This window comes from Zalophus californianus, chromosome 7, assembly GCF_009762305.2.
Source record: "Zalophus californianus isolate mZalCal1 chromosome 7, mZalCal1.pri.v2, whole genome shotgun sequence".
Taxonomy (NCBI): Eukaryota; Metazoa; Chordata; class Mammalia; order Carnivora; family Otariidae; genus Zalophus; species Zalophus californianus.
Window position 1 is genome coordinate 101,348,967 of NC_045601.1, and position 24,740 is coordinate 101,373,706.

General features: G+C 34.9%; 1 protein-coding gene across 1 annotated transcript; it reads left to right on the forward strand.

Moving 5' to 3' along the window:
* Nucleotides 1-1,017: 1,017 nt before the first annotated feature.
* Nucleotides 1,018-23,906, forward strand: CRISP1 (cysteine rich secretory protein 1). Its single transcript, XM_027604147.2, has 7 exons — nt 1,018-1,083; nt 7,687-7,824; nt 11,802-11,892; nt 12,995-13,143; nt 16,136-16,233; nt 18,510-18,598; nt 23,779-23,906. The coding sequence occupies exons 1-7, from the start codon at nt 1,018-1,020 to the stop codon at nt 23,904-23,906; spliced, it is 759 nt and encodes a 252-aa protein (XP_027459948.2).
* Nucleotides 23,907-24,740: the final 834 nt, after the last annotated feature.

Genomic DNA, 24,740 nt, shown 5'->3' on the forward strand with positions numbered 1-24,740 from the left:
CAATGATAACCATTCTTAGCAGAGTGATCATATATACAGAATATCTCTAAGTCATGTATATAAATTACTAGGGCTATGATCACATGTCTTCTTTATAGGCAATAGAGAACTCAGATATAATCTTGTGTTTTTATATAAGTTTTCTGTTGCTACTGTAACAAATTTCTATAAATTTAGTGTCTTAAAACAATACAAATTTATTGTCTTATAGTTCTGTATGTCAAAAGTCCAAATGGGTCTCACTGAGTGGACTAAAATCAAGATTCAACAAGAAGGCACCAGAGTAGAATCCATTTCCTTGCTTTTTCTTACTTCCAGATATTGCCCACATTCTTTGGCTCATGTTCCCTTCCTCTGTCTTCAAAGTCAGCAATGATGGGTCCAGTTTTTCTCATGATCCATCACTGACATTGGTTCCCTTTTCCACATTTAAGTACGCTTATGAACTTGCATGGATGATCCAGGATAATCTCCCTTTATTTTTTTATTTTTTTAAAGATTTATTTATTTTAGAGAGAGAGAGTGTGTGTGTGTGTGCTTGTGCGTATGGGAGTTAGGGGAGGGGGAGAGAGAATCTTAAGCAGACTCCCCACTGAGCATAGAGCCCAATGTAGTGCTCTATCCCAGGACCCTGAGATCATGATCTAAGCCAAAATCAAGAGTTGGACACTTAACCAACTGAGCCACCCAGGTGCCCCAATCTCCTTACTTTGAAGCCAGCTGATTAGCAATTTGAATTCCATCTACTACCTTAATTCTCTTTTGTCATATAATGTAACATATTCAAAGGTTCTGGTGATTAAGACATGAAATCTATCTTTCTTCCAATTACAGTTCTGTCTTCCTTTGTTGGTTCCACTGACTAACATATCCAACTTTGTTTTGATCCTGAGGGTCTCTTTTTGCAGAAAATGTAAATATACTGCAAAAGAGTTTTGAAAACAGGGTTATAATAAAACAGGGTTATAATAATCCCAGGAGTTGATAATAATCTAAATTTATGTTTTCTTTTCAGGGATGACAATGAAATACTACTTGTATTTGGCTGCTGCTGTTGGTTTCCTGCCTATTTTGATTATAAGAGTATGTGAGGATTGTTATGTTTCATAATTACTTTCCAGAAAAGGATAAGAGATACCCCTGTAGAATTCATTTTGTTACAGACACTGTTGTGAGGACGCTATGCCAATTATTCACCTTGGTCTCACCATAGGCTCTAGTAGGCAAGTACTATTCTTAATTTCACATTGCAGAGAAAAGAACCAAAGCATAGGGAGGTGACGTCATGTGGCCAATGTCAGATAACTGGGAAGTGGCAGACCCTGAAAGTAAATCTAACCAGTTTGGCTCCATGGGCTTATGCCAATTTCATTATAGCTCCTCAAGATAATTCAAAAAGCTGAGAATGTAGAGCAGGAATTACTTTTTTATAACATACCATGCATTCTCCATAACTAAATGGGAGAAAATATTGTTTGGACTTTTTTAACCCAGAAAAGCAAGTATTTTATCAATATCCCAATTGAACTATCTGATTTGTGACTATAACAAGAATTTAACACATCAAAATTAAATATAAAATGCAAGGTGTGAACAGCAAGAAGAGAAGTGTGAGGAACTGTAAGCAATGGAGTCAATATATGAGGCCTGCACCTCACTACTTGTTAAAGACAAGAACTTCAACAATCACAAAATAAAAACAAAACACTCAATGGTATAAGGAATAAGTCCTTAATATTTTATGGTCACCCAATAATATGAGCCTCTAAATAGCCTCAATGATATAAAAAAATTATAATTTTTAATGTACCCAAAATATATTTTTAAAGATTTTATTTATTTATTTGACAGAGAGGGAACACAAGCAGGGGGAGTGGCAGAGGGAGAGGGAGAAGCAGGTTCCCCATGGAGCAGGGAGCCTGATACAGGGCTCCATCCCAGGACCCTGGGATCATGACCTGAGCCAAAGGCAGACACTTAATGACTGAGCCACCCAGACGCCCCATGTACCCAAAATATTTTTATTATGAACTGAATTATAGAAAATGAATGATTTTTGTTTTCATGTGCTACATAGGAGAAATAAAAAATGGAAGGCATTTAATTTTATAAATGAAAGAAAATCCATACACACCAGACAATTGGGGTGCTGATTTAGGTCTCATCACTCACATCTCTTCCCCAAAGAGGAACCAGGTACAGCTCTCATCCAATACCCAATAATTCTCCAGTATGCTGGAAGTACAGTCTTAAAAAGAGTTCTCCTTCCTCCCCTTTGGTTCTCTTCCCATTTTATTCCCCCAGTGTGGAGGGGGGAACCTTCACACTTCACAGTAAGGAAAAGCTAAGCTGAATGAAGCATAGCCACCATCAGGGAGAAAGGAGAAAGAGAGTGAGAAAGCAAATTTTGCCTTTAAGACCTGATCAGTACTAGGCTGGTCTAGGTCACTTAGTCCATGTTCTAGGAGACAGCCTGGCCCAGGCTGCCATGGGAAAAAAGGAATCAGTATCACAGTTAAAAGTCCCAATGAAAAAGTAGGTAACAAGAACTCCTCCCAGTCAAGGGAACCAGAGCCTCATCTACTTACTGACCAAGAATACAAAGGAAAATTATGAAGGGACACTGATAAAACAACATGTATACATCCTATAGACAGATAATTACTGGAACATTTGCATGTAATTTTACAGAAAGTTTGCTCAGAAAATTAAGGCTTAAGAATTTTAACAGAAAACAACATAAGACAAATTAAGCTCCAAACACAAATACATTGCATATTTTAAACATGAATCCTAGTTAAAGGAAATAATAAATTGTTCCTATTTGTCCAATAAAAATAAAAGAGTATGATGTATTCTTTTTAGATTCCAGGTAGAAAGCAAATAGACTAACGACTAGGCCTGAATCTTATTTTAAACTCCCCTTCAATGTTAGAGTTTACTGAGCTACTAGGCATCTAATTGGACAGAAATCACTTTTTACTGACATACAGAATTTTCCATGAGAATCTAGTAGATGTTACACTAAAAGATCTTTGAAGGAAAAGTACAGGGAGTTGCGATCAGGTAATAACAGGATTTGATCTTGTCTGAGGTAATTAGAGACTTCTCTGGTAAGGAGGACATGATAGATCTGAGATCTGAAGGATAAACTGGAATCACTTGGTAGAACAAGCTGACAGAGTATACTAATGAAGAGACACGCTTGGGCAAATATTCTAAGGCAGAATAAAAACAGGCTCATTGCAATGATTAAAAGAAAATCATTGAGACCAAAGAAGAGAAAAGTAAGGAAGCATATCTTAAAGAGAGGGTGAGAGGTCAGCAGGGCCTTCACAGGCCTTGTAAAAAATTTAGTTTTTATTTCTAAGAAATTGTTGAAAGACTTTTAACAGGAAAGGGACTCCATTGTGTCAGTGTTTTGAAAAGTTTACTCTGGTGGATGACTGGAGAATGGATTGTGAAAGACTGGATTAGAGGAGTGGGAGGGGAGATATAGAGGTGATAGGGTGTTTTTGAAGGCTGTGACATCAGTCAGGCGAAGAAAGAGAAGTCTGAGAGGTCAGAGAAAAACGAAGAGAATGTGTTGTCCCTTACACGGCAAGACTACTTCTACACTGAGCATTTACTCAGGGGAGTTAGCAGCCAGTAGATCAAGTAGAATGAAGACACTAAAAAAATATTGAATTTACAAATTAAGCTTGTTAGTGACCTTTTTTTTATTAAGATTATTTATTTATTTGACAGAGAGAGCACAAGCAGAGGGAGAGAGAGGGAGAAGCAGGCTCCCTGCTGAGCAAGGAGCCCGATGCAGGACTCGATCCCAGGGCCCTGGGACCATGACCCAGGCTGAAGACAGCCGCTTAACTGACTGAGCCACCCAGGCATCCCTAAGCTTGTTGGTGACATTAATAGGAGTTGTTTCAAAGTTAAGTATCTCAACTTCAGAATTACTGACATTTTGTTATGGAATAATTCTTCTTCAAAAGGGTCTGTCCTGAGCCTTTTTAGGATGTTTAACAAAAATCACTGGCCTCTATCAACAAGATGGCAGAGCACGCCCTCCAACTCAGTCATGACAACCAGAAATTTTTCTAGACAGTGTTTAATGCCTGGGGAAGGAAGGGGGGACTTAAGGAGGGGGTATATCATTCCTGGTATAGAACCCTTGTTTTAGTGGAATAAATGGGGGAAAGGTGAATGAAGATTATATTGCTTAAAGGGTGGGAAATTATAGACATCCAGTACTGGCAACATTTTCAGGAATTTTGATAGGGAAGGAAAGTAGAAAGTACAATGATTGAATGGGGAACTGAAATAAATGAAACGTTTTGTTTGTTTATTTTAAGTTACAAGCAACATGATAATGAATAAATGTCAGTGGGAAGGACAAAAGAATTGGTTGAAGATATAGTGGAAAGATAATGAGTAATGTGAGATTGGGGGAAATGTGGAAGAGAATGGAGTAAATAACACTGGGGAGAAATAGCTTTTGAAAGAATAGCCCGTTTTTAATTTTTTGAGGAACCCTCATACTATTTTCCATTATGGATTTACCATTTTACATTCCCACCAACAGTATATCAGGGTTCCCTTTTCTCTACATCCTTTCAACACTTGAAATCTTGTTTTTAATAATAGCCATCCTAACAGGTATGAAGTGATATATCATTGTGGTTTTGATTTTCATTTCCCTGATGATTAATGAGGTTAAGCACCTTTTCATATACCTGTTGGTCATTTATATGCCTTTTTTTGGAAAAATGACTGTTTAGGTTCTTTGTGTATTTTTTAATCAGCTTATTTGTTTTGTTTTGTTTTTGCTCATAGGTTATTCAAGTTCCTTCTACATTTTGGATATTAATTGCTTATCAGATATATAGCTTAAAATGGTTTTCCATTCATTAAGTTGCCTTTTCATCTTTTTGATTATTTCCTTTGTTGTACAGAAATTTTTTAGTTTGATACAATCCTACCTGCTTATTTTTTCTTTTATTGTCTGTGCTTGCCAGGACCAATGTCAAGGAACTTTTTACTTATGTTTTCTTCTAGGACTTTTATGATTTTAGGTCTCATATTTAAGTCTTTAATCCATTTCAAGTTGATTTTAATGTATGGTGTGATATAAGGGTCTAATTTCATTCTTTTGCATGTGGACATCCAGTTTTAAATCCAGGGTAAATCCAGGGTAAATCTTATGTTAAATGCTTTTACAAGATACACAAAATAATAACAATAGTTACAGTAAAGGGGGAAAGAGGAAACTTTGAGAGGTGATTGCTATGTTTGTGTTCTTTTGTTTGTTTGTCTTGATGGTGGAGATGGTTTCACAAGTGTATACTTATCAAACTCATTGAATTGTATACATTAAATATGTATAGCTTTTACATGTCAATTATACCTCAATAAAATGGTTTTAAAAAAGCAGGAAAGTATGATCTGTTCAGTAGTACCACAAGAAATAAGGAGGAAAGAATGAGAACAAATAGAGGCAGATTGGTAGACTGACGAAGAGAAGCTGAAATAGCTGCCTCTTTACTGAGGAAAGTAGGGCATACCAGATTCTATTGAGAGAGGTCAATGTGATTGAAGTAGAATGCACAAGTTCTGCAATAACATTATGAAGAAAGACAAAGTGAATTAACCAGGTAAATTGGTAGAATTGATGACCAAATTAAGGCACTGTTTGAGGTTAGACATCAAGATTTTGGATGATACCAATATCTGGCATTTTGTGGAGTATTTTTCTGCTAATGTTCATCTGACTCTGTGCAGGCAGGGAAATTTTTGGTCCCATCCAAAGTGGGGGTGTTCCTAAATGACGATGGGTGGGAAAGGATTCAATATTTTAGCAAGAAAGTTGTTGAAATAAGAGAACATGAATAGAAAAAAAGAAAAGAGAGGGAAAATAGAGAAAATGAAGAATGAGCTAAAAGACTAGATTATGTTGAAAATAGTCAGAATGATTGACCTTAGCAATCTGGAAGAGCAGGAAATCCTGATCAGGCAGGGAAAAGTTTGACCAGATGATTTGGCATTTGGAGTGATTATGAGATATAGACTGTGACCATCATCATGGAGACTAAAGACACTTGGAGGAGAGGTCTAAGAGAGGAAGAATTCAAGGGCCTGAGATATCAGATGGTTGGAACCAAACATGTGAATGCTGAAGTCCTTTGAGTTGACTGCAGAAGTTGGGGTGGACAGGATGAATTCGTTTCAGAAGGCCCCTTAGAGCCTGTTTGGAGGCCCAATTTCAGGGCACCTGGATGGCTCAATCAGTTAAACATCTGCTTTAGGCTCAGGTCATGATCTCAGGGTCCTGGGATCAAGCCCCGCATGGGGCTCCCTGTTCAGCAAAGAGTCTGTTTCTCCCTCTTCCTCTGCCCCTCCCTGCCTCAGCTCATGCTCTCTCTCTCTCTCTCTATCTCCCCTAAATAAATAAATAAATCTTAAAAAAAAACAACCCAGAAGGCCCAATTTAAATGAATGAGAGGAAGTGATAGGAAAACATTATCAGAAAATAAATGTTCAAAAATGAGATGGTAAGGCAATATGTCATGAGTTTCACTGGAGCAGAATTCAAAGGAGCAAGGAAAATTGATTTGGCTATGATAAAGGGATTCTGGTGGTTCCCCACCTTTCCTCTAGTCTAGACAAGAGCTACATAAAGTATGGAGGAAAATAGTAACACATGAGTGGGCTTTTGAGGAAATGATGTCCACAGGGGACAGTCTCTCGAGGGGTCTTCTGGGTTCCATATCTATGCCTTTTCCCCATTCCAATTTTATGTTGATATAAAATAAATGAAATAACTACGAAATTTGAGCAAGGTATGGTGTTGGATCTTATCCATTCAGAAATTGCTAATAGTCCTAAGGTACTTGAGGAATAAAGAGATACTACTCAAATTATACTACATATGTTTTGCCACTTTTTAAACAAAAAGAATGAAGTGCATGTGATATATAATACACACACAAAAGAAGCTGCTTTTTATAGCAATTAATGATAGCCTAAAATATTAAAGCTGTTTAGTTTCTTCTTAGTTGCAAGATAAATTAAAAGAATAGTCATTAATTCTGGATTGTAGCTGATTTTAATTATATGTTATACTTACACATATGTATGCAAATGCTAATGTTTTTTCATAGGCATAAGACAAAAAGGTAGAATCTGAGTTGAAGACACTGGAGGCTTTGTATTCAATAATTAATATCTTAGATTAGACACATCCTTTAGGCAGCATTCAAGTAAGTGCAAGTGGTTTATTTAAGAAGCAAAGAGAACACTTGCAAGAAATGGGGTGGGATAGGAGCCAAGGAAGGGAAGTCAGTCAATAAAGGTGTGATATCAAAATATCTTCCACTATGCTTTATATTGCATGATAAAAAGTATTTTAACATGGCCCAAAGTACCAATCATAAATTTGGAAAAACCCAATCACAGGGTATCCAGGGCATTATGTTATACACTTGTATAATGTCAGATGACATTCAGAAACCCACAAGACTAGCACTGCGGAAATGGGAACTAATCTATTGAGCAATTGTTAATTTTAAAATGCTTAGATCATTGTCTATTCAATATAAACTACAAATTCATATTGCTATAGGTCTGCAAATAATATGCATGATGAATTACACATAAAAGAAGTAAGACTAATTAATAATTTTCTGATCACAGGCAAAACCAGCTCCAGTTCCATATGTTCTATATAATGCACTCCTCACTGAATTGGCAACTGTCCAAGAAGAAATCGTTACCGTACATAACACCCTCAGAAGAGGAGTAGTTCCATCAGCCAGAAACATGCTGAAGATGGTAAGATTAATTAAACAGCAACAACAACGATGTTAATAATAGTAATAGTGTTTACTGAATTTTTAAGTTCTCTTCACTTTCAGTATACTAAAAGTTTGGTCTTCCCAAACAAACCTATGACTTAGCAGCAGAAAAATGGAGGCACAGGGGTGCCTGGGTGGCTCAGTCAGTTAAGCATCTGCATTCAGCTCAGTTCATGATCCCAGGTTCCCGGGGTTAGAGCCCTGAATTAGGCTCCCTGCTCAGCAGAGTCTGCTTCTCCCTCTCCCTCTGTGTCTGTGTGCTCTCTCTCTCTCTCTCAAATAAATAAATAAATTTCAAAAAGACAAAGAAATGGAGGCACAGAGGAGATAAGTAACTTTCCCCAAATCACAGTTATTAAATGACAGAGCAACAATCCCAACTCAGTCTAATTTCATTCATAATGTACCCTAAGACAGTGCTTCTCAATCTTAAACGAACTGCTTGAAAAACTTGATAAAACACAGGTTCTTGGGCCCCACTCTCTGAGATGCTGATTTGGAAAGTCTCAGGTGAAGACCCCTGCAAGCTCCCAGCTGAAGTTGCCGACCAGTATTGTCAGCATAGCGAGCTTTAAGTTATAGAGGCAATTCATAACTGTCTTCATTGGGCAGCAGCCCAAAGGCTAGGCACTCATCTGGGAATCAAGATGTCCAGATTCTAAGTCAGATGGTGCTGCCAGATAAGCCAATATTGACAAACCTATTTCCCAGTTCCCTTGCATCCCATAAAAAGAGAATTGTCTCTCCATTATAAAGCTGGTGTGTGTGCACACTAGGTGCTATAAAACAAAACAAATTTAGGGAAGTCTCAAGTGTACGAGGTGATTAGCTGCATATGTATTATCTCCCAGAAGTATCACTCAGGTTTTTGTGCAACCTTATCCTGGTCCCTTTAACCTTGGACTGGTCTAGAGTACAAGAATTAGAAATACTGCTGGCTCTGGAGAATGATTCTAAGGGACAGCTTCCTCATACAAATGACAAAGGGTGGGAAGCAAGTGAATAAAAACATTATTTTGAAATTTATCTCTTGGTCAGCTTAAAATAGAAAATGTTATTTAAACAAAACAATAAAAATCAATAGCTATCATAGACCTTCTTGCATTGTGAGTGTTGTGCCTGACATGTATATTGTACTTACTGTTGACAGGCACTCTTTTAGAACTTTATTACATTAACTCATTTAAATCAATAGTTCTGTGATACAGGTAATACTATCATCTCCATTTTACAGATAATGAATCTGAACCTCAGAGAAATTAGTTAAAATCCAAAGTAATAAGTACTGAATAAGTGCAGATTCAAATGCAAATGGCACAGCTCCAGGCACCTGCTCTTACCTATATACCTCCTTTAGGGTCCAAACTCACTGGACTCCAATAGGGTCTAAACTCCTTGGTTTCCAAAAGAGCAAACACATTTAGCTAGGAGGTTCTAAAGAAATTTTAGAGTAAATGGAAAATATAGCCACTGATTCAGAGGTTTTAAAGGCAAATACAAAGGGAATTTTAGAACGTAATATAAGAATGAATACATTCAAGTGCTAAAGTGTAAAGGTACGAGAGATCAACAAGAGTATAAATTAGGTGACCAGTAAGACTGAATCATATTTTCAAAGGAATATGAGAGTTGAGCTGTTCCAGAAACAATGCATTGGATGTGGCTAGAAAGGAACTGATAGAGTTACAGCAGGGCTGAAGGGCCAATCACAACTGTCAGGCAGAGATTTTCTGAAAAAGTTTCCATACATAAGGTTAGAAACCGATTAAATGGAACCATATATTAAAGCCAGAATTCATAGTTTTGGTGCAATAACCATGAATACTCACTTGTGATTTTAACCATGGATCTATCACAAAAAGAAAGGAGCATCTTACCAATATGAATCAGAGGTAATATCCTAGACAGCTTCCTCAAAGAAGTCTGAACCAGACTGTATGTAATGAATGTTGCAGGTGGTTTATGCGACAAGATAAGCTTACTCAGATGGAGATTAGCAAGCAGAATGCTTATTGGAGAACAATCTCCAGATTGACACCTACCTGTGGAGGTAGAGAGAGAAGCAGCAGTGGACATATGGAAAAGTTGGATTATGATGTAGTCACAACAGAGGGCTCAGATAATTCTGGAAGCTGTACAACTAAGACAACCCTTTGTAGTTGTCCTGAGTAGGAGGGAAGTGGCTTGGAATTTACAGTTCTCACATTGACCAGATGTTGGGTATGGATTACCCCAGGGAAGGGATTATGCTCCTGGATGCAGGACAATTTTTAGAAAGGACATACAGTAGAGCTGTCAGTGGACATGACTCTCAGCTTAAGAGGAAATAAGTGCTTCAGTTCAGAAAGTGACCTGGTAGTACAACACAGTATACACAAGCAATGAGCTGTAAAGTATCCAGATAAATTCTAGTCCTAATCACTTGATAACCCGGTCATAATAGGCATGTTTTTTTTTTTTTTTTACTAAGGTTTTTTTTTACAATGATGATATTCCCACTGCCAGGAGATCCTATGTCCTAACAGGATGTGTTGTATCATCTCTACTACCTCGGGTAGATGTATCCACTACTGAAATACAACTTTTCTTGCATGAAACAATCAAACCTTACAAAACCATGTTGTTGTTGTTTTTTAAGGTAGACAGTTTTTTATTATGTTATGTTAATCACCATACACTACATCATTAGTTTTTGAAATGAAATCTTGCCATTTGCAACGACATGGATGGAACTGGAGGGTATTATGCTGAGCAAAACTATGTTTTTGCTTTGAGCCTAGGTTAATGACTTACTTAATTCATCTCAAGGTTTAGTAAATTCCTTCAACCTGAAGGGCAATTCTGTAAAACTAACACAGATGGAAGCATATACATATAACAGTTAAACTTCTTTGCCACCAAGAAAAATGTTGAAAATCTAAGTCAGGTGTCATCCAAAACTTATTCTAAAGAGTAAGTGAATGATTTATGTCAAAACCTGTAGTAAAAAATGAAGTCTACAACTTTTGTTGGTGATGTGTTGCATTCAGATATTGGGAGTCTTTTAAGTGGATGTACACAATGTAAGGATTAAAGAGTGTTAGGGAGAACATTTGTCAAATTCCATAATTAGTTATATAGACTTCCTGCCTCCTTTCAACTTCTTGGAGATACACCTGACAAAAGGCTTCAACTCAGCACAATTGGCACACATTAAGAGTTAAGAGCACACATTCTGAAGACAGAATAACCTGGATTCTAATTCTTTCTTGGCTATTTATTGGTTGTGTTATCCTGAGAAATTATGCAACATCTCTGTGCCTCAGTTTCCCCGTTTACAAACGGGGCTAATGATAGTACTTCCCTTGTAGAGTTGCTCTGAATCAAAATGAGAAAATATACGTACAGAACTGGTAACATATCCCGGCATGTGGTATTAGCTACTATTTTTTAGTATTATTTATAATTTTAGATGGAGATGTGTGACACTGTACATAGCCATTGTTTATTTATTGAGCACATAGTATAAGATTTGTCATATCACAATTGTATTGCATGAATTACTACATTAAAACTTTAGAACAAACTATTAGGCATGAACGATGGGTCACATTTCATAGATGAAGAACATATTCAAAAAGATTAAATAATGTGTCAGAGATAAAACTACTAATAAATAATGGAATGGATTTCTAACCCTGATCTTTTTTACTGAAAGCATTTACACACTTCTGAGAGAGAAGCTGCATCTGAACATTATTACCAAATTTTGATTTTGTTAATTCAAGGGCTAACATAGTGAGTCAAAAGTTTTGTCTTCCTTTTCCAACCAGAACATTTAATATTATTATTTAAATTGTTAGCTTATAAAATTGAGGATATTACTAGCCTTGGATTTTTGGAAACAATAAACTAGAATATTATCATGGAAATGCCAATAAGACCAAATGCTTATATTTTACTCTTCCACTGTAGGATTGGAGTGAAGAAGCTGCACAAAATGCCAGAATGTTGTCAAAGCAGTGTGAATTAAGAGAGAGCAACTCAATTAAGAGACGAATTACAAGTAGGTATACATCTGAATGACTCACCTCTGTACTCAAAAGTCCTTAGGGATTGTTAAGTAACCTGGCAAGGGTAAGTTAAGTCATTCAGTCTATGATATGGACCCATAAATGACAGTGGATTGTGGCCTACCACACTGTTTTCTTATTATTAATTTTTAAATTTAGGTATTCAAGTTTCAAATTCCAATTGCTGATCATCAGAAATAAGAATCAAAGTTCTCAATATTACAGAACAGTTGAGTAATACAATGATAACTGGATGGAGAGCTGGATAGCTAGAAGCTTTCCACTCTATATAGTTATTTCAGCTACACACAATATCACCCTAGGGATATCTTTGGCTTTGAAATACTAATACAGTTGAGAGGTGAGTTCTATTCAACTCTACTGAGCTATACATGAGAACAAATTTAGGTGCTCATACATAAGTCCATCTCATGGCATATATATTAGGTGGATCACGGCTAGTTTCCAGAAAATCTATTAGTACTTCCTACATAAGTAGACATTATTAACATTTTTGAGATACTTGTTTATTACAAAATATTTTTAAAATACTAATGAAACTTCCATATTTACAGATTATTGGGCATTTTTGCCCAATGTTTTGACCCATGAATTAGCAGTGTGAGCCTTTCCTGCCCCAGAGAAAGGTAGATCACTCCCAAATTTCATTTTTGGTCAAGAACCCAACTCACAAATGGATGGTTAAATGAGCAAATGTTTATTTCAAGGTTCTTGCATAATGAATACCTCTGTGGCTGTTTTCAAGTCATGGGTCCCGTTACAACCCATTGGCTACTTGGATTGGTTTCACCCTTCTCAACAGCTCGGAAGTGGCAGAGACTGAAATGTTGATCTGATTTCCAAGCTTGTACATCATCTCCTACTGTCAACTTCTCACCAAACCTAAGTACCACAAGTTCACTCATCAATGAAAAAGATGATTGCCAGCAGAGATACAGCTGAGTTTGTTTACTTTTATACGACATTGCTTGGATGACCAGTGAAATATTTGTAAGATGAAAATGAGGAAAATATCCTTGTAATATATTTCGAAGTTTCTTCAAGTATGACTCAGACTTTTTTTCTCCCTTTCAGATACTTTTTGTGGAGAAAATATGCATTTGACAACTTATCCTATCTCATGGTCAAATGTAATTAAAATCTGGTACAATGAATCTAAATATTTCAAGTATGGGAAATGGACATCAATGGATGATGACATAACATTTGAGCATTACACTCAGGTAACCTGTGTACTTGCAAATATACACATTGTTTAAATGACTATAAGCATGTGTGGAAAATAGGTGACTGAGAAAATTATTCTACCTACTTTTCACAAACTTACACTTGACCCACTGAGTTCCTATTATAATTTGAAACATATGGAAATGTGATTCCCTCAACAGATAGCTTAGAGAAGCTGCTTAACTATTTAGTCTCCTTTTTTATACATTTGGACTTTTGGGAATTAACAAAATCATAAAACATCAATGTCACCTATAAATTACATTTCTAATGTGTGTAAAGAATGAAAATAATAGTACCTTATAATACAGAGAATCTCTTCTACCTAGTTTATTTTTATTATGGTAAAATTATATGTATATATGTATATATGTGTAAAATATATACATATATTATTTTTATTTATCATATATAATTATTTTCATATATATAACATAATAATTATTTGGATATGCACATATGAATATATTTTATAAAATTTTCCATTTTAATCATTTGAAAATTATGTAGTATTAATGTTCAGTAGCATTAACTACATTCAAATTGTTATGAAGCAATCACTATCATACATCTTCACAACTTTTCACCTTCCCAAACTCTGTACCCATTAAACAATGACTTCCCATTTCTGCCTCCCCCCAGCCTCTGGCAAGCACCATTCTAGTTTCTTTATCTATGAATTTGATTACTCGAGATACCTCACTCATATAACTGGAATCATACAATTTTTGTCCTTTTGTGTCTGCCTTATTTCACTTAGCATTATATCCTCATTTGATGTTCATCCATGTTGTAGCACATGCCATAATTTTACTCCTTTTTAAGGCTGAATAATAGTCCACTGTACGTGTATATTACCTGTTTTGTATCCATTCATTCACTGTTGTGTATTTAGGTTGTTTCCACTTTGGGCTATTGATAATAATGCTGCTATGAACATTGGTGTGCAAATATCTGTTCATATCCTGCTTTCAATTCTTTTGAGAAATGGAATTTCTGGATCACATGGTAATCGTATGTTGAATTATTTGAGGAACTGGCATACTGTCTTCCACAACACCTGCATTATTTAACATTCCCAGCAGCAATGAAATTTTTGATTTCTTCACATCTGTGCTGTATTGGTCTGCTTGGACTTCTATAACAAAGTACCACAGGCTGGATGCACTAAACAACAAATTTATTTTCTCACAGTTCTGGAGGCTGGAAGTCTATGAAACTCTGCAGCATAGTTGGTTTCTGCGAGAGCTCTCTTTCTGCCTTCTTTTCATTATGTCCTTGCACGGGCTTTCCTTTCCTTTCGTTTGTGCGGGCTTGCAGAGAAAGAGAGAAAGAGAGTGAGAGCATGAGTGTCAGCACTCTGGTGCCTTTTCTTATAAGGACATGAGCGCTATCAGATCATGGTCCCACCCTTAGAACATCATTTAACCTAAATTACTTCTGTAGAGGTTCCATCTCCAGTTAGAGTTGCTGGGTTATATCAGATGATTTGGGTTTTTGCTGCTGAGTTGTAAGAGTTCTTTATATATTCTGGATATCTATGCTTTAGTAGGTATATGATTCCACATATAAATGAGATCATTAATTCCTATTACATAGACTGCCTATTCACTCTGATGATAGTATCCTATGATGCACAAAGGTTTTAAATTTTGATAAAGTCCAATTTATCTATTTTTTTTCCTTTTCTATCTGTGCTTTTGGTGTCATATCCAAGAAATCACTGCCAAATCCAATACCATGAAGTTTTTTCCTTATGTTTCCTTCTGAGTTTTTGTTATGGTTTTAGCTCTTACCCTTAGGTATTTAATCCATTTTGAGTTAATTTTTTATATGGTGGAAGGTAGGACCCAATTTCATTTATTTGCATGTAGATATCTAGTTTTTCCATTTACTTGTGGTAAGGCCATCCTGTGCCCATTGAATCATCTTGGCATCCTTGTTGAAAATCATTTGACTATATATGTGAAGATTTATTTCTGGACTCTATTTTATTTCTCAGGTTTATATGTCTATTGTTATGCCAGTACCACCGTTTTAATTACTGTAGCTTTGTGGTAAGGTTTGATATTAGAAAGCATAAGACTTCCAAATTCTGTCTGCTTTTTCAAGCCTGCCTATTTAAAAATCATAGACTTAATCATTTATGGATAGCAATGCCTATATTCTAAGTAAAAGACTAGCAAATAGCATTCTTATTTTAAAATTGACACCCTTGGACAAAAAGGATATGTTCTAGGAATCCAAGAATGTTATAACATCAGACTATTTATTCATATAATTTGCCTTATCAAACAATCAGAGGATAAAAATAGAATGATCACCCAGGGAGCTTAAAATCTGACAAATTTGTGATATCAATTCCAACCTTCTATTTCTTTCAGATAAAGGTAGACTAGACCCACTATTTACATCCAAGACCATTAGTTCCGTCACACTCAGATAGTAACTTAATATTTCCTCTTCCAAACACTTAAAAAATTGTTATCCAATTCCCACGATACACCTATGATATAGAAGATAGTATTATTTTATCCCATTTTACAAACAAAAAAATAAAATTTCAAAACATAAACTGGTAAATACCATACAACCAGGAAGTGGTAGAGATAGAATTTGAAACCAAGACGTTTGGCCTCAAAGGCCAACTCTACTCTATGCCATGCTTCTTCTTTGATGATTAAGTAAAGTTCCTCCCATGGTTTGATTTTTGTATCATCACCAACAAGACTTCATCATGTTACCAGATTTTCCATATAGATTTGATAATAAGGTGAGCCAGGATTAAGGATGGCCAATAAGTGTGCACATGTATGTGTGCTATCCAGACACATGGAAATCTTTCTGTTTCTATGACTTCCTAATAAGCCATGCTCAAAGCATCCTAAAAGCAAACATGTTTATTTTCAACCATGGATAACAATATTTGTATTGTAATCATTTAGCAAAAGTCAAATTATTAATAAAATAATCTCTTTATCATTACAGATTGTTTGGGCCACTTCTTACCTCATCGGCTGTGGAATATCATCATGCGACAAAAGATTTTCAACTCAGTATCTCTATGTTTGTCACTATTGTCATGAGTATGTATTATACAGTTTGGTTTCACAAAGCCTTTAGAAATATATCCCTCTTACATAATCCAGTTTCTCAAACAATATAAAAGAAAGCTCAAATAAATATTTCATTTCAGTTAAGCAGAACTTTAGGGATAAAATGTCATTTAGCCAATACCTAAAAACATTACACACACAAACAATTTTATTTACATCATATTTTTAAAATAAATTTATATTTGTATTTCATTAATAGAATGTCCAAATTCAAAGCTATTACCAGTAGTCTTGCTCTGTGTTATTGATTAGCATAAGCAAAAAAACAAGGATATTTACTTCAACAATCTAGAGTATATTTAGAATGCAAGGGCAGAAATATAGCGGAGTATCAAGAATAAACAAATGGAAAAATTGAAGTGTTCTTGTTAGTCTAACTATTGGTATATGTCTTTTCTTTAGAAATTAAATTTACATGTTATCAAGGTGTGAGTAACAACTCCTAGAAGAGATAATCTAATTGCTTCAGTGAAGGGCAGGTGGACTCCTTTGCCCTACCAACTGCGATTGCTCTTTAAGCAAGATCAATTTCAGACAAAGATGATGTAGGAGCCCACAGGAGCACACTATGTGGCTCCAGTGGTAATCATGAGAAATTAGAGATTGTTCAAAGCTTGATATAGTCCTCTAATAGTTCACTACAAATGCCTGTTTTAATATACTCTGCTAAGGAAAGTTAACGAGTGGTCTGCATATGTCTCCTTCAGCTAGTCGTACTTAAATAGTTGAATATGCAAATTTTCCATCATACTATGAGCTCCAAGCATGGTGTTTAACTGCTACCCCCCATTATTTTGTGTTGCAAAATAAAAAAAAAATGTTCAATATGAATCAGTGAAAATTGTTTATCTGTTAATATGCTACAATATTTATACTTTAAATGAGGTCTCCAATATCAGTGTAGATTCAATAGATATATTTATATAAGAGCTCTATATATGACTTATTTTCTGATCTTATCATTACTTGATTTCAGTAGTTAATATTTGTTATGATTTTATCTGTATAATTAGTATGGAAGACAGTAAGATCTCTTTGCATCTATAATACATCCATTGTACTAAATCTTTTAGGGGCTGGTGGTGGTTTCTGGTGAACTGACAATTACACAAAAGTAAAACACATAGAGCTGTGATAGAGAATTTCTGCAGCAAAGCTTAGGCCAAGAGTCTGACAAAAGCCCTTAATGAATTAAGTAATAAGTTTCTTTTATAAAGTGAAATTTGGGGGCACCTGGCTGGCTGTTGGTAGACCATGTGACTCTTGATCTCCGGTTCATGCGTTCAAGCCCCACAATGGGCATAAAGCTTACTTTAAAAAAGAAATGGAAAAAAAATAAAATGAAATTCTAACAATTCAGATATCAAAGGGAAAAATATCGACTAGAATGCTATTTTAACCAGAACATTTACTTTATTTTTCAAGCATATGAAGTAAGAATCAGTTATAATCCACACTGTTTTCTTAGATATCTGCAGGTAAAACTGTCTTCTCTGAATTTCATATTAGCTTAGAACTAGAAATTCTCATCTACTCTCTCTCCCTCAAATCTACCACTTTAAATTTAGCCATACTGAGGGATCTTCATCTTTTATAATGCTCCTTGTGTTTCTACACAAGAGTAGCATGTATCAAGTTTCTCATGATATTGTGCAAGATGAATAGAACATCTCCAACTTGACCAGGAAAAAGATCCTCATCTGGGAGCTATATATATAGAACTTAAAATGTTCTTAACATGTCCTTTTACATGACTGCTTACCAAGTCTTTTTGGGTATAAATAAAGAAAAATGACAAATTATAAATCACTCTAAAGCTCTTCTGCTTGTTAAGACTTGACTGTTCATAGATTCCAATTCTATAGGAACTTAACTGTCTGAATAGGGCAAATTCTTTCAAAATGCTCTTAGGACCCTACAGTTGCCTGATAAATTGTCATCATTGCAAGTCTAGAAATCTTAAACCTATCTTAAAGATAGCATGGTGATGGGTATTAAGGAGGGCACATATTGCATGGAACACTGAGTGTTACAAGCAAACAATGAATCATGGAACACTACATCAAAAACTAATGATGTACTGTATGGTGACTAACATAACATAATAAAAAAAATTATCATCATTATCTAGAAGTGGTTTACAAAAATTGTTTTCAAAGTTGATTATAAATGGTGAGTAAAATTTTATATGGTTTGTCCAAGCATTAATTTTATTACATCACCTTTCCTTTGTTCTTTTTTTTAAGGGGAAATGATCCTGCCAAAAGGAATAAACCTTATAATGCAGGAAGTCCATGTGGAGAGTGTCCAAATGACTGTGAAAATAAACTTTGCAGTAAGTTTTACATTCATTTTGCTTAATGTAGACGATTGACCCAGGAGCCATGTGTCCTTCAAATTAAGGATTTGGCAATATTGCACTTTTCTATAACTTTTTTCTGAATCATCACACAGGAAAGATCAACACTATTTCTTATTTCCCCTCCCTGAGTGACCAAGAAGATGATTGATTAAATCTATTGGAATGGATATTAGAATGTCTAGGCTTAAACTCAAGCCCCCTCCCCCCTGCCCTAAAGTTTAATGACCCTAATAGGGAAAACCCAGATAAGATGTTAATATAACTATACATTTTTCTCTGCTCTATAAAAACGTTTCTGGGCTCTCTTATTGCAACCTTGAAATTAGTGTTCTCAGCTTCTTGCTGCTCCATAACTCTCCCACCTGTCTGACCACTTAGGGCATGTAATTTCTTATGGAGTGATCCTTATTCTCCCATGTTCCTACTGACACATCAAAAGATATTAGTTGATGGTCACACTGTCCCCTTAGAGCATTTCCTTTTATTTCTTAAATAAACCTTACCTACAATGTAGTATTAACCAAATGGGTTCTAATTACATGTTCATTCCTTTAGATAGCAAAAGTTCCTTTTTCTAGAGCCTCCTGAAAACATAGCTACTAATCCCTGAGTGTAATGTTGATAAGATAATTTTCAACAAGACTGTAGAGAAATAACTAACCCAGGAAAAATACCCTTTAACTACAGACTTGGAAGATCAGAAGACTTATTTTCCACACCTAACCAAGTCACTCTGTTTACTCTTAAAGTAAGGAAAGTGGATTCTCTTTTGCAAATTCCCTCTCTTTCTAAATAGAGAAAGAGATAGATATTCTTCCTTCTAAGTCTCAAGAAATTGTAGTTGGGGAAAAATAAAATATCTACTAATTATCTATGCTGGGTGGATGGGGTAGGTTTTTTTAATCCAAGATAGAAAAGCAATGTCTTTAATGCATAAAAAAATGTAATTGAAGTAAAATGAGAGTAGGAAAGAGAAAGTATTACTCAAGAAGATTAAATCTATGCCATAAAAGATGCTTATCTTAAATTCTTTGCTCACCTATAAATGCATGAGAAGATGAGAAATATTAAAGAAAGATATCTCAGATTGGGCCACACTAGAATGGAAACAATGCTTAAAATATAAGACTTGGATATACAGATATAAGCAGTTTAGTGTGATTCAAATAAATCTTATAAAAACAAAATTCAAATTATAAAATAGGGGAAATTACATATATTAATATAATTTATATACTATGATAGCAGTAAAAGCACTTCTAAGAGGGCAATTCATAGCAATAAATACCTATAATAGCAACAACAACAAAAAAGAGCTCAAAACAACTTAACTTTATTCAACTACAAAACGAACAAACTAAGCTCCAAGTTAGTAGAAGGAGGAAAATAACAAAAATCAAAGTGGAAATAAATAAAATAGAGACTGAAAATAAAATGAAAAAGATCAATGAAAGGAAGAGCTTTCATTAAAAGATAAACAACATAGAAAAATCTTTAACTTTAGCCACACTTACCAGAAGAAGAAAAAGAAGAAGAAGAAGGAGGAGGAGGAGGAGGAAGAAGAAGAAGAAGAAGAAGAAGAAGAAGAAGAAGAAGAAGAAGAAGAAGAAGAAGAAGAAGAAAAGAAAGAAAGAAAGAAAGAAAGAAAGAAAGAAAGAAAGAAAGAAAGAAAGAAAGAAAAGAAAATAGAGGATTCAAATAAGTTAATTTGAAATTAAAGAGAAGACATTACACCTGATACACACAAACAAAAAAGAGCATAAGATTATGCTATGAATAATTGTATAGCAACAAATTGGACAACTAATTTGAAGAAATTATTGAAGGAATTTATCCTATTTATACATACAACTTACAAAACTAAACTTAAAAAAAACATACAACTTACAAAGACTAAATTATGAAGAAATAAACATACAGTTCACCAAGACTGAATCATGAATAAATGGAAAATCTGAACAGACTAAGTACTAGTAAGGAGATTGAATCAATAATCAAAATTCTCCCAACTAAGAAAAACCCAGGACCAGATAGCTTCACCAGTGAATTCTACCAAACATTTAAGGAAGAATTAATTCTAATACTTCTAAAACTCTGCCAAAAAAATAGAAGATAAGTGAACACTTCCAAACTCATTTTATGAGGTTGGCATTACCCTGATACTAATATCAGACGACACTGCAATAAAAAAAAAAATTACAGGCCAATATATCTGATGAACATAGATGCAAATATCTCAGTGAAAGTTAGCAAACCAATTGCAACAATACATTGAAAAGATCATACACCACAATGAAGTGGGATTAACGCTAAGGATGCAAGAATGGCTCAACATCCACAAATCAGACAATTTGAAGAATAAAAGTCATATAGTCATCCAAATAGATACAGAAAAAGCATTTGACAAAATCTGACATTCTTTCATGATAAAAACTCTCAAATTGGGTTCACAGGTATAATGTTACATCAACATTATAAAGGCCAGATATGAGAAGCCCACAACAAGCATCATATTAGTTAAAAGTGAAAAGCTTTTCCTCTAAGACCATGAATAAGACAAGAATGCCTACCTTTTTTTCCTCTTCCTGCTATCTTCTTCTTTTTTTTTTTTTAACATATAATGTATTATTTATTTCAGAGGTACAGGTCTGTGATTCAACAGTCTTACAAATGAAGGTGGGGGGAATTGGAGGGGGAGATGAACCATGAGAGATTCTGGACTCTGAGAAACAAACTGAGGGTTCTAGAGGGGAGGAGGGTAGGGGGATGGGTTAGCCTGGTGATGGGTATTAAAGAGGGCACTTACTGAATGGAGCACTGGGTGTTAATACACAAACAATGAATCATGGAACACTACATCAAAAACTAATGATGTAATGTATGGTGATTAACATAACATAATAAAAAAGAATGCCTACCTTTGCCACTTTAATTTCAACATAGTACTGAAAGTCTTAGAGTAATTAGACAAGAGAAAGAAATACAAGTAATTAAAAACAGAAAAGAAGAAGTAAAACAGTTATCTACTTGCACATGACATGATAGTATATATAAAATACCATAAAGACTCCACCAGATCAGGGCGCCTGTGTGGCTCAGTCAGTTAAATGTCTGCCTTCAACTCAGGTCACGATCCAAGGATCCTGGGATCGAGCCCCATGTTGGGCTCCCTGCTCAGCGGGAAGCCTGCTTCTCCCTCTCCTACTCCCCCTCTTTGTGTTCCCTCTCTCACTGTCTCTCTCTCTGTGTCAAATAAATAAATAAAATCTTTAAAAAATTAAAACAATAAAGACTCCACCAGAAAACTATTGGAATTAATAACTGAATTCAGTAAAATTGCAGGATATAAAATCAATATACAAAAATAGGTTATTTTTATATATACTACCAACAAACTATAAGAAAAAGAAATTTTTTAAAATCGTACTTATAATTGCATCAAAAAAGAATAAAACACCTAAGAATAAATTTCACCAAGGAAGTGAAGGATCTATATAATGAAAATTATAAGATATTGGTGAAAAATACTGAAGATACAAACAAATGGAAATATATTCCATGCTCATGGATTGGAAGAATTAATATTTTTTAATTTCCATACTACCCAAAGATATTTACAGATTCAGTGCAATCACTATCAAAATTCCAATGGCATTTTTCATAGAACTAGAACAGAGCTAAATTCTAAAATTTGTATGGAATGACAAAAGATAGCCAAAGCAATCTTGAAAAAGAAGAATAAAACTAGTGGTATCATGCTTCCTGATTTCAAACTATATACAAAGCTATGTATAGTAATCAAAACAGTGTGTATTAGCATAAAAACAGGCACATAGATCAATGGAACAGAATGGCTAAATGAACATTATATATATAAAGAATGGAGAGCCAGAAATAAACCAATACATATAGGGTCAATTAATTTATAACAAAGAAGCCAAATGCCAAATACATACAAAGGGAAAAGACAGTCTCTTCAATAAATGGTGCTGGGAAAACTAGACAGACAGCCACATGCAAAAGAATGACACAGGAATCATATATTACACCACACACAAAAATCAACTCAAATGGATTAAACACTTGAACATAAAACCTGCAACCATAAAACTCCTAGAAGAAAACATGGGCAAACTCCTTATATCAGTCTTGGCAATGATTTTTTTTGGATTTGACACTAAAAACAAAAATAGCAAAAGCAAAAATAAACAAGTGAGACTGCATCTAACTAAAAAGTTGCACAGAAAGGAAAACCATCAACAAAATGAAAAGACAACCCATTAAATGAGAGAAAATATTTGCAAATCATATGTCTGATAAGATGTTAATCTCCAAAATACATAAAGAACTTATAAAGCTGAATTAAAAAATCCAATTAGAAAACTGGCAGAGGAACTAAACTGATATTTTTCCAAAGAAGATATCCATATAGCCAACAGGTATATGAAAAGGTGTTTAATATCACTGATCATCAGGGAAATGCAGGGATATACTGCATACCTGTTGGAACATCTATAATCAAAAAGACAAGAGATAATAAGTGGGGACAAGGGTGTGGTGAAAAGGAAACCCTTATGCAATGTTCATGGGAATGTAAATGGGTGCAGTCACTATAGGAAACCGTATGGAGGCTACTCAAAAAATTAAAAATATAACAGTTATATGATCCAGCAATTTTTCTTCTGGATAGTTATCTGAAGAAAACAAAAACATTAACTCAAGAAGATACTTACAATAGCTTAGGCATGGAAACAACCTAAGGGTCCACTGACCGATGAATGGGCAAAGAATATATATATATATATACACACACACACACACACACACACACACACACACACACAATGTATACTGTTCAGTTATACAACAAACAGAAATCTTATCATTTATGACAACATGGATGGTTCTTGAAGGTAGTATTCTAAGTGAAATAAGTCAGACATAGACAAACACCATATGATGTCAGTTACATGTGGAATCTAAAAAAAACAAACTCAAAGATACAGAAAACAGATTGGTAAATTTCAGAGGCATTGGGGATGTGGCAGGGGGAGGGGATAATTGCATTGATGTCTTTAAGGAGAGATTATCTCTTTGTTCAGTAATGGTGAATTTTCAAGATAATATTGTATAAACATGCTTTCTCCTTCCAGCTAACCCCTGCCTCTACTATGATGAATACAGTAACTGTAAGACACAAAAACAAAGTTTTGGATGCAGAGCCCAGTCAGTTCAACAGTTCTGCAAAGCTAGTTGCCTCTGTGACAAGGAGATAAAATAATCTTTGTTATTTGCAACTATAATGTGCTGTTGGGGAAATGTCTGCTGGATTACATCTTTTACCTTACTTTGTTTCAATACCTTCTGCTAAGTTTCACTTGGTTTTAATTCCACCTGAGATCCTAAATTTTACTAATCGTATATGGGCATCCCTAGATTTACCTGAATGCTACCCGCTCCTGTTCTGATCCTTCCTGAAGCAGGTTGACAAAATTCAACTGATGGTATAACTGGCCACTTTGACAATAACCTCTGCTACAGGAGGGTCTTTCCCCGTTAACTCCTTCCCCTGTTTCCCATGTCTCCAACCTTCCTGATGTTGTCTTCCCTGTCCAACTAACATGCACTGTAATTCTTTATTCCATAACTTTACTTCTATTTTAAATTTGTCATTAAAATAATCCACAAAGCAAACGAAGAGTCAAGTATTATTACTTGCAAGGCAAAGTGCTTAATTGGAGGAGGTTTGAATGTCTCATTGTTTCATTATTATATCTATAAATATTTGTAAAGTGGAGGGAAAATTGCGTTTCCTGACTTTAACAAAATATGTACTCAGCACTAATTACATACAAAATGTAATGTGTAGATAGAGGATATTGTCTCCCGTATTTCAAATGAAGATGTAAATATTTAGTGAATCTGAATATTAAAGAAACCTGGTGAAGTGTATGATGACACAGAGATCCCAGTACCTGCTGTTTTGTTTTCAGTTTCAGGGTTTTTTTCCCCCTCATAATTGTGCTCTTTCTTTCTAAAAGTTTATGTAAAAAGAAAATTCTCTAGGTTCTCATCAGTTGTCATATCATGTATAAGAAAGAAGCAGTGGAGGGGT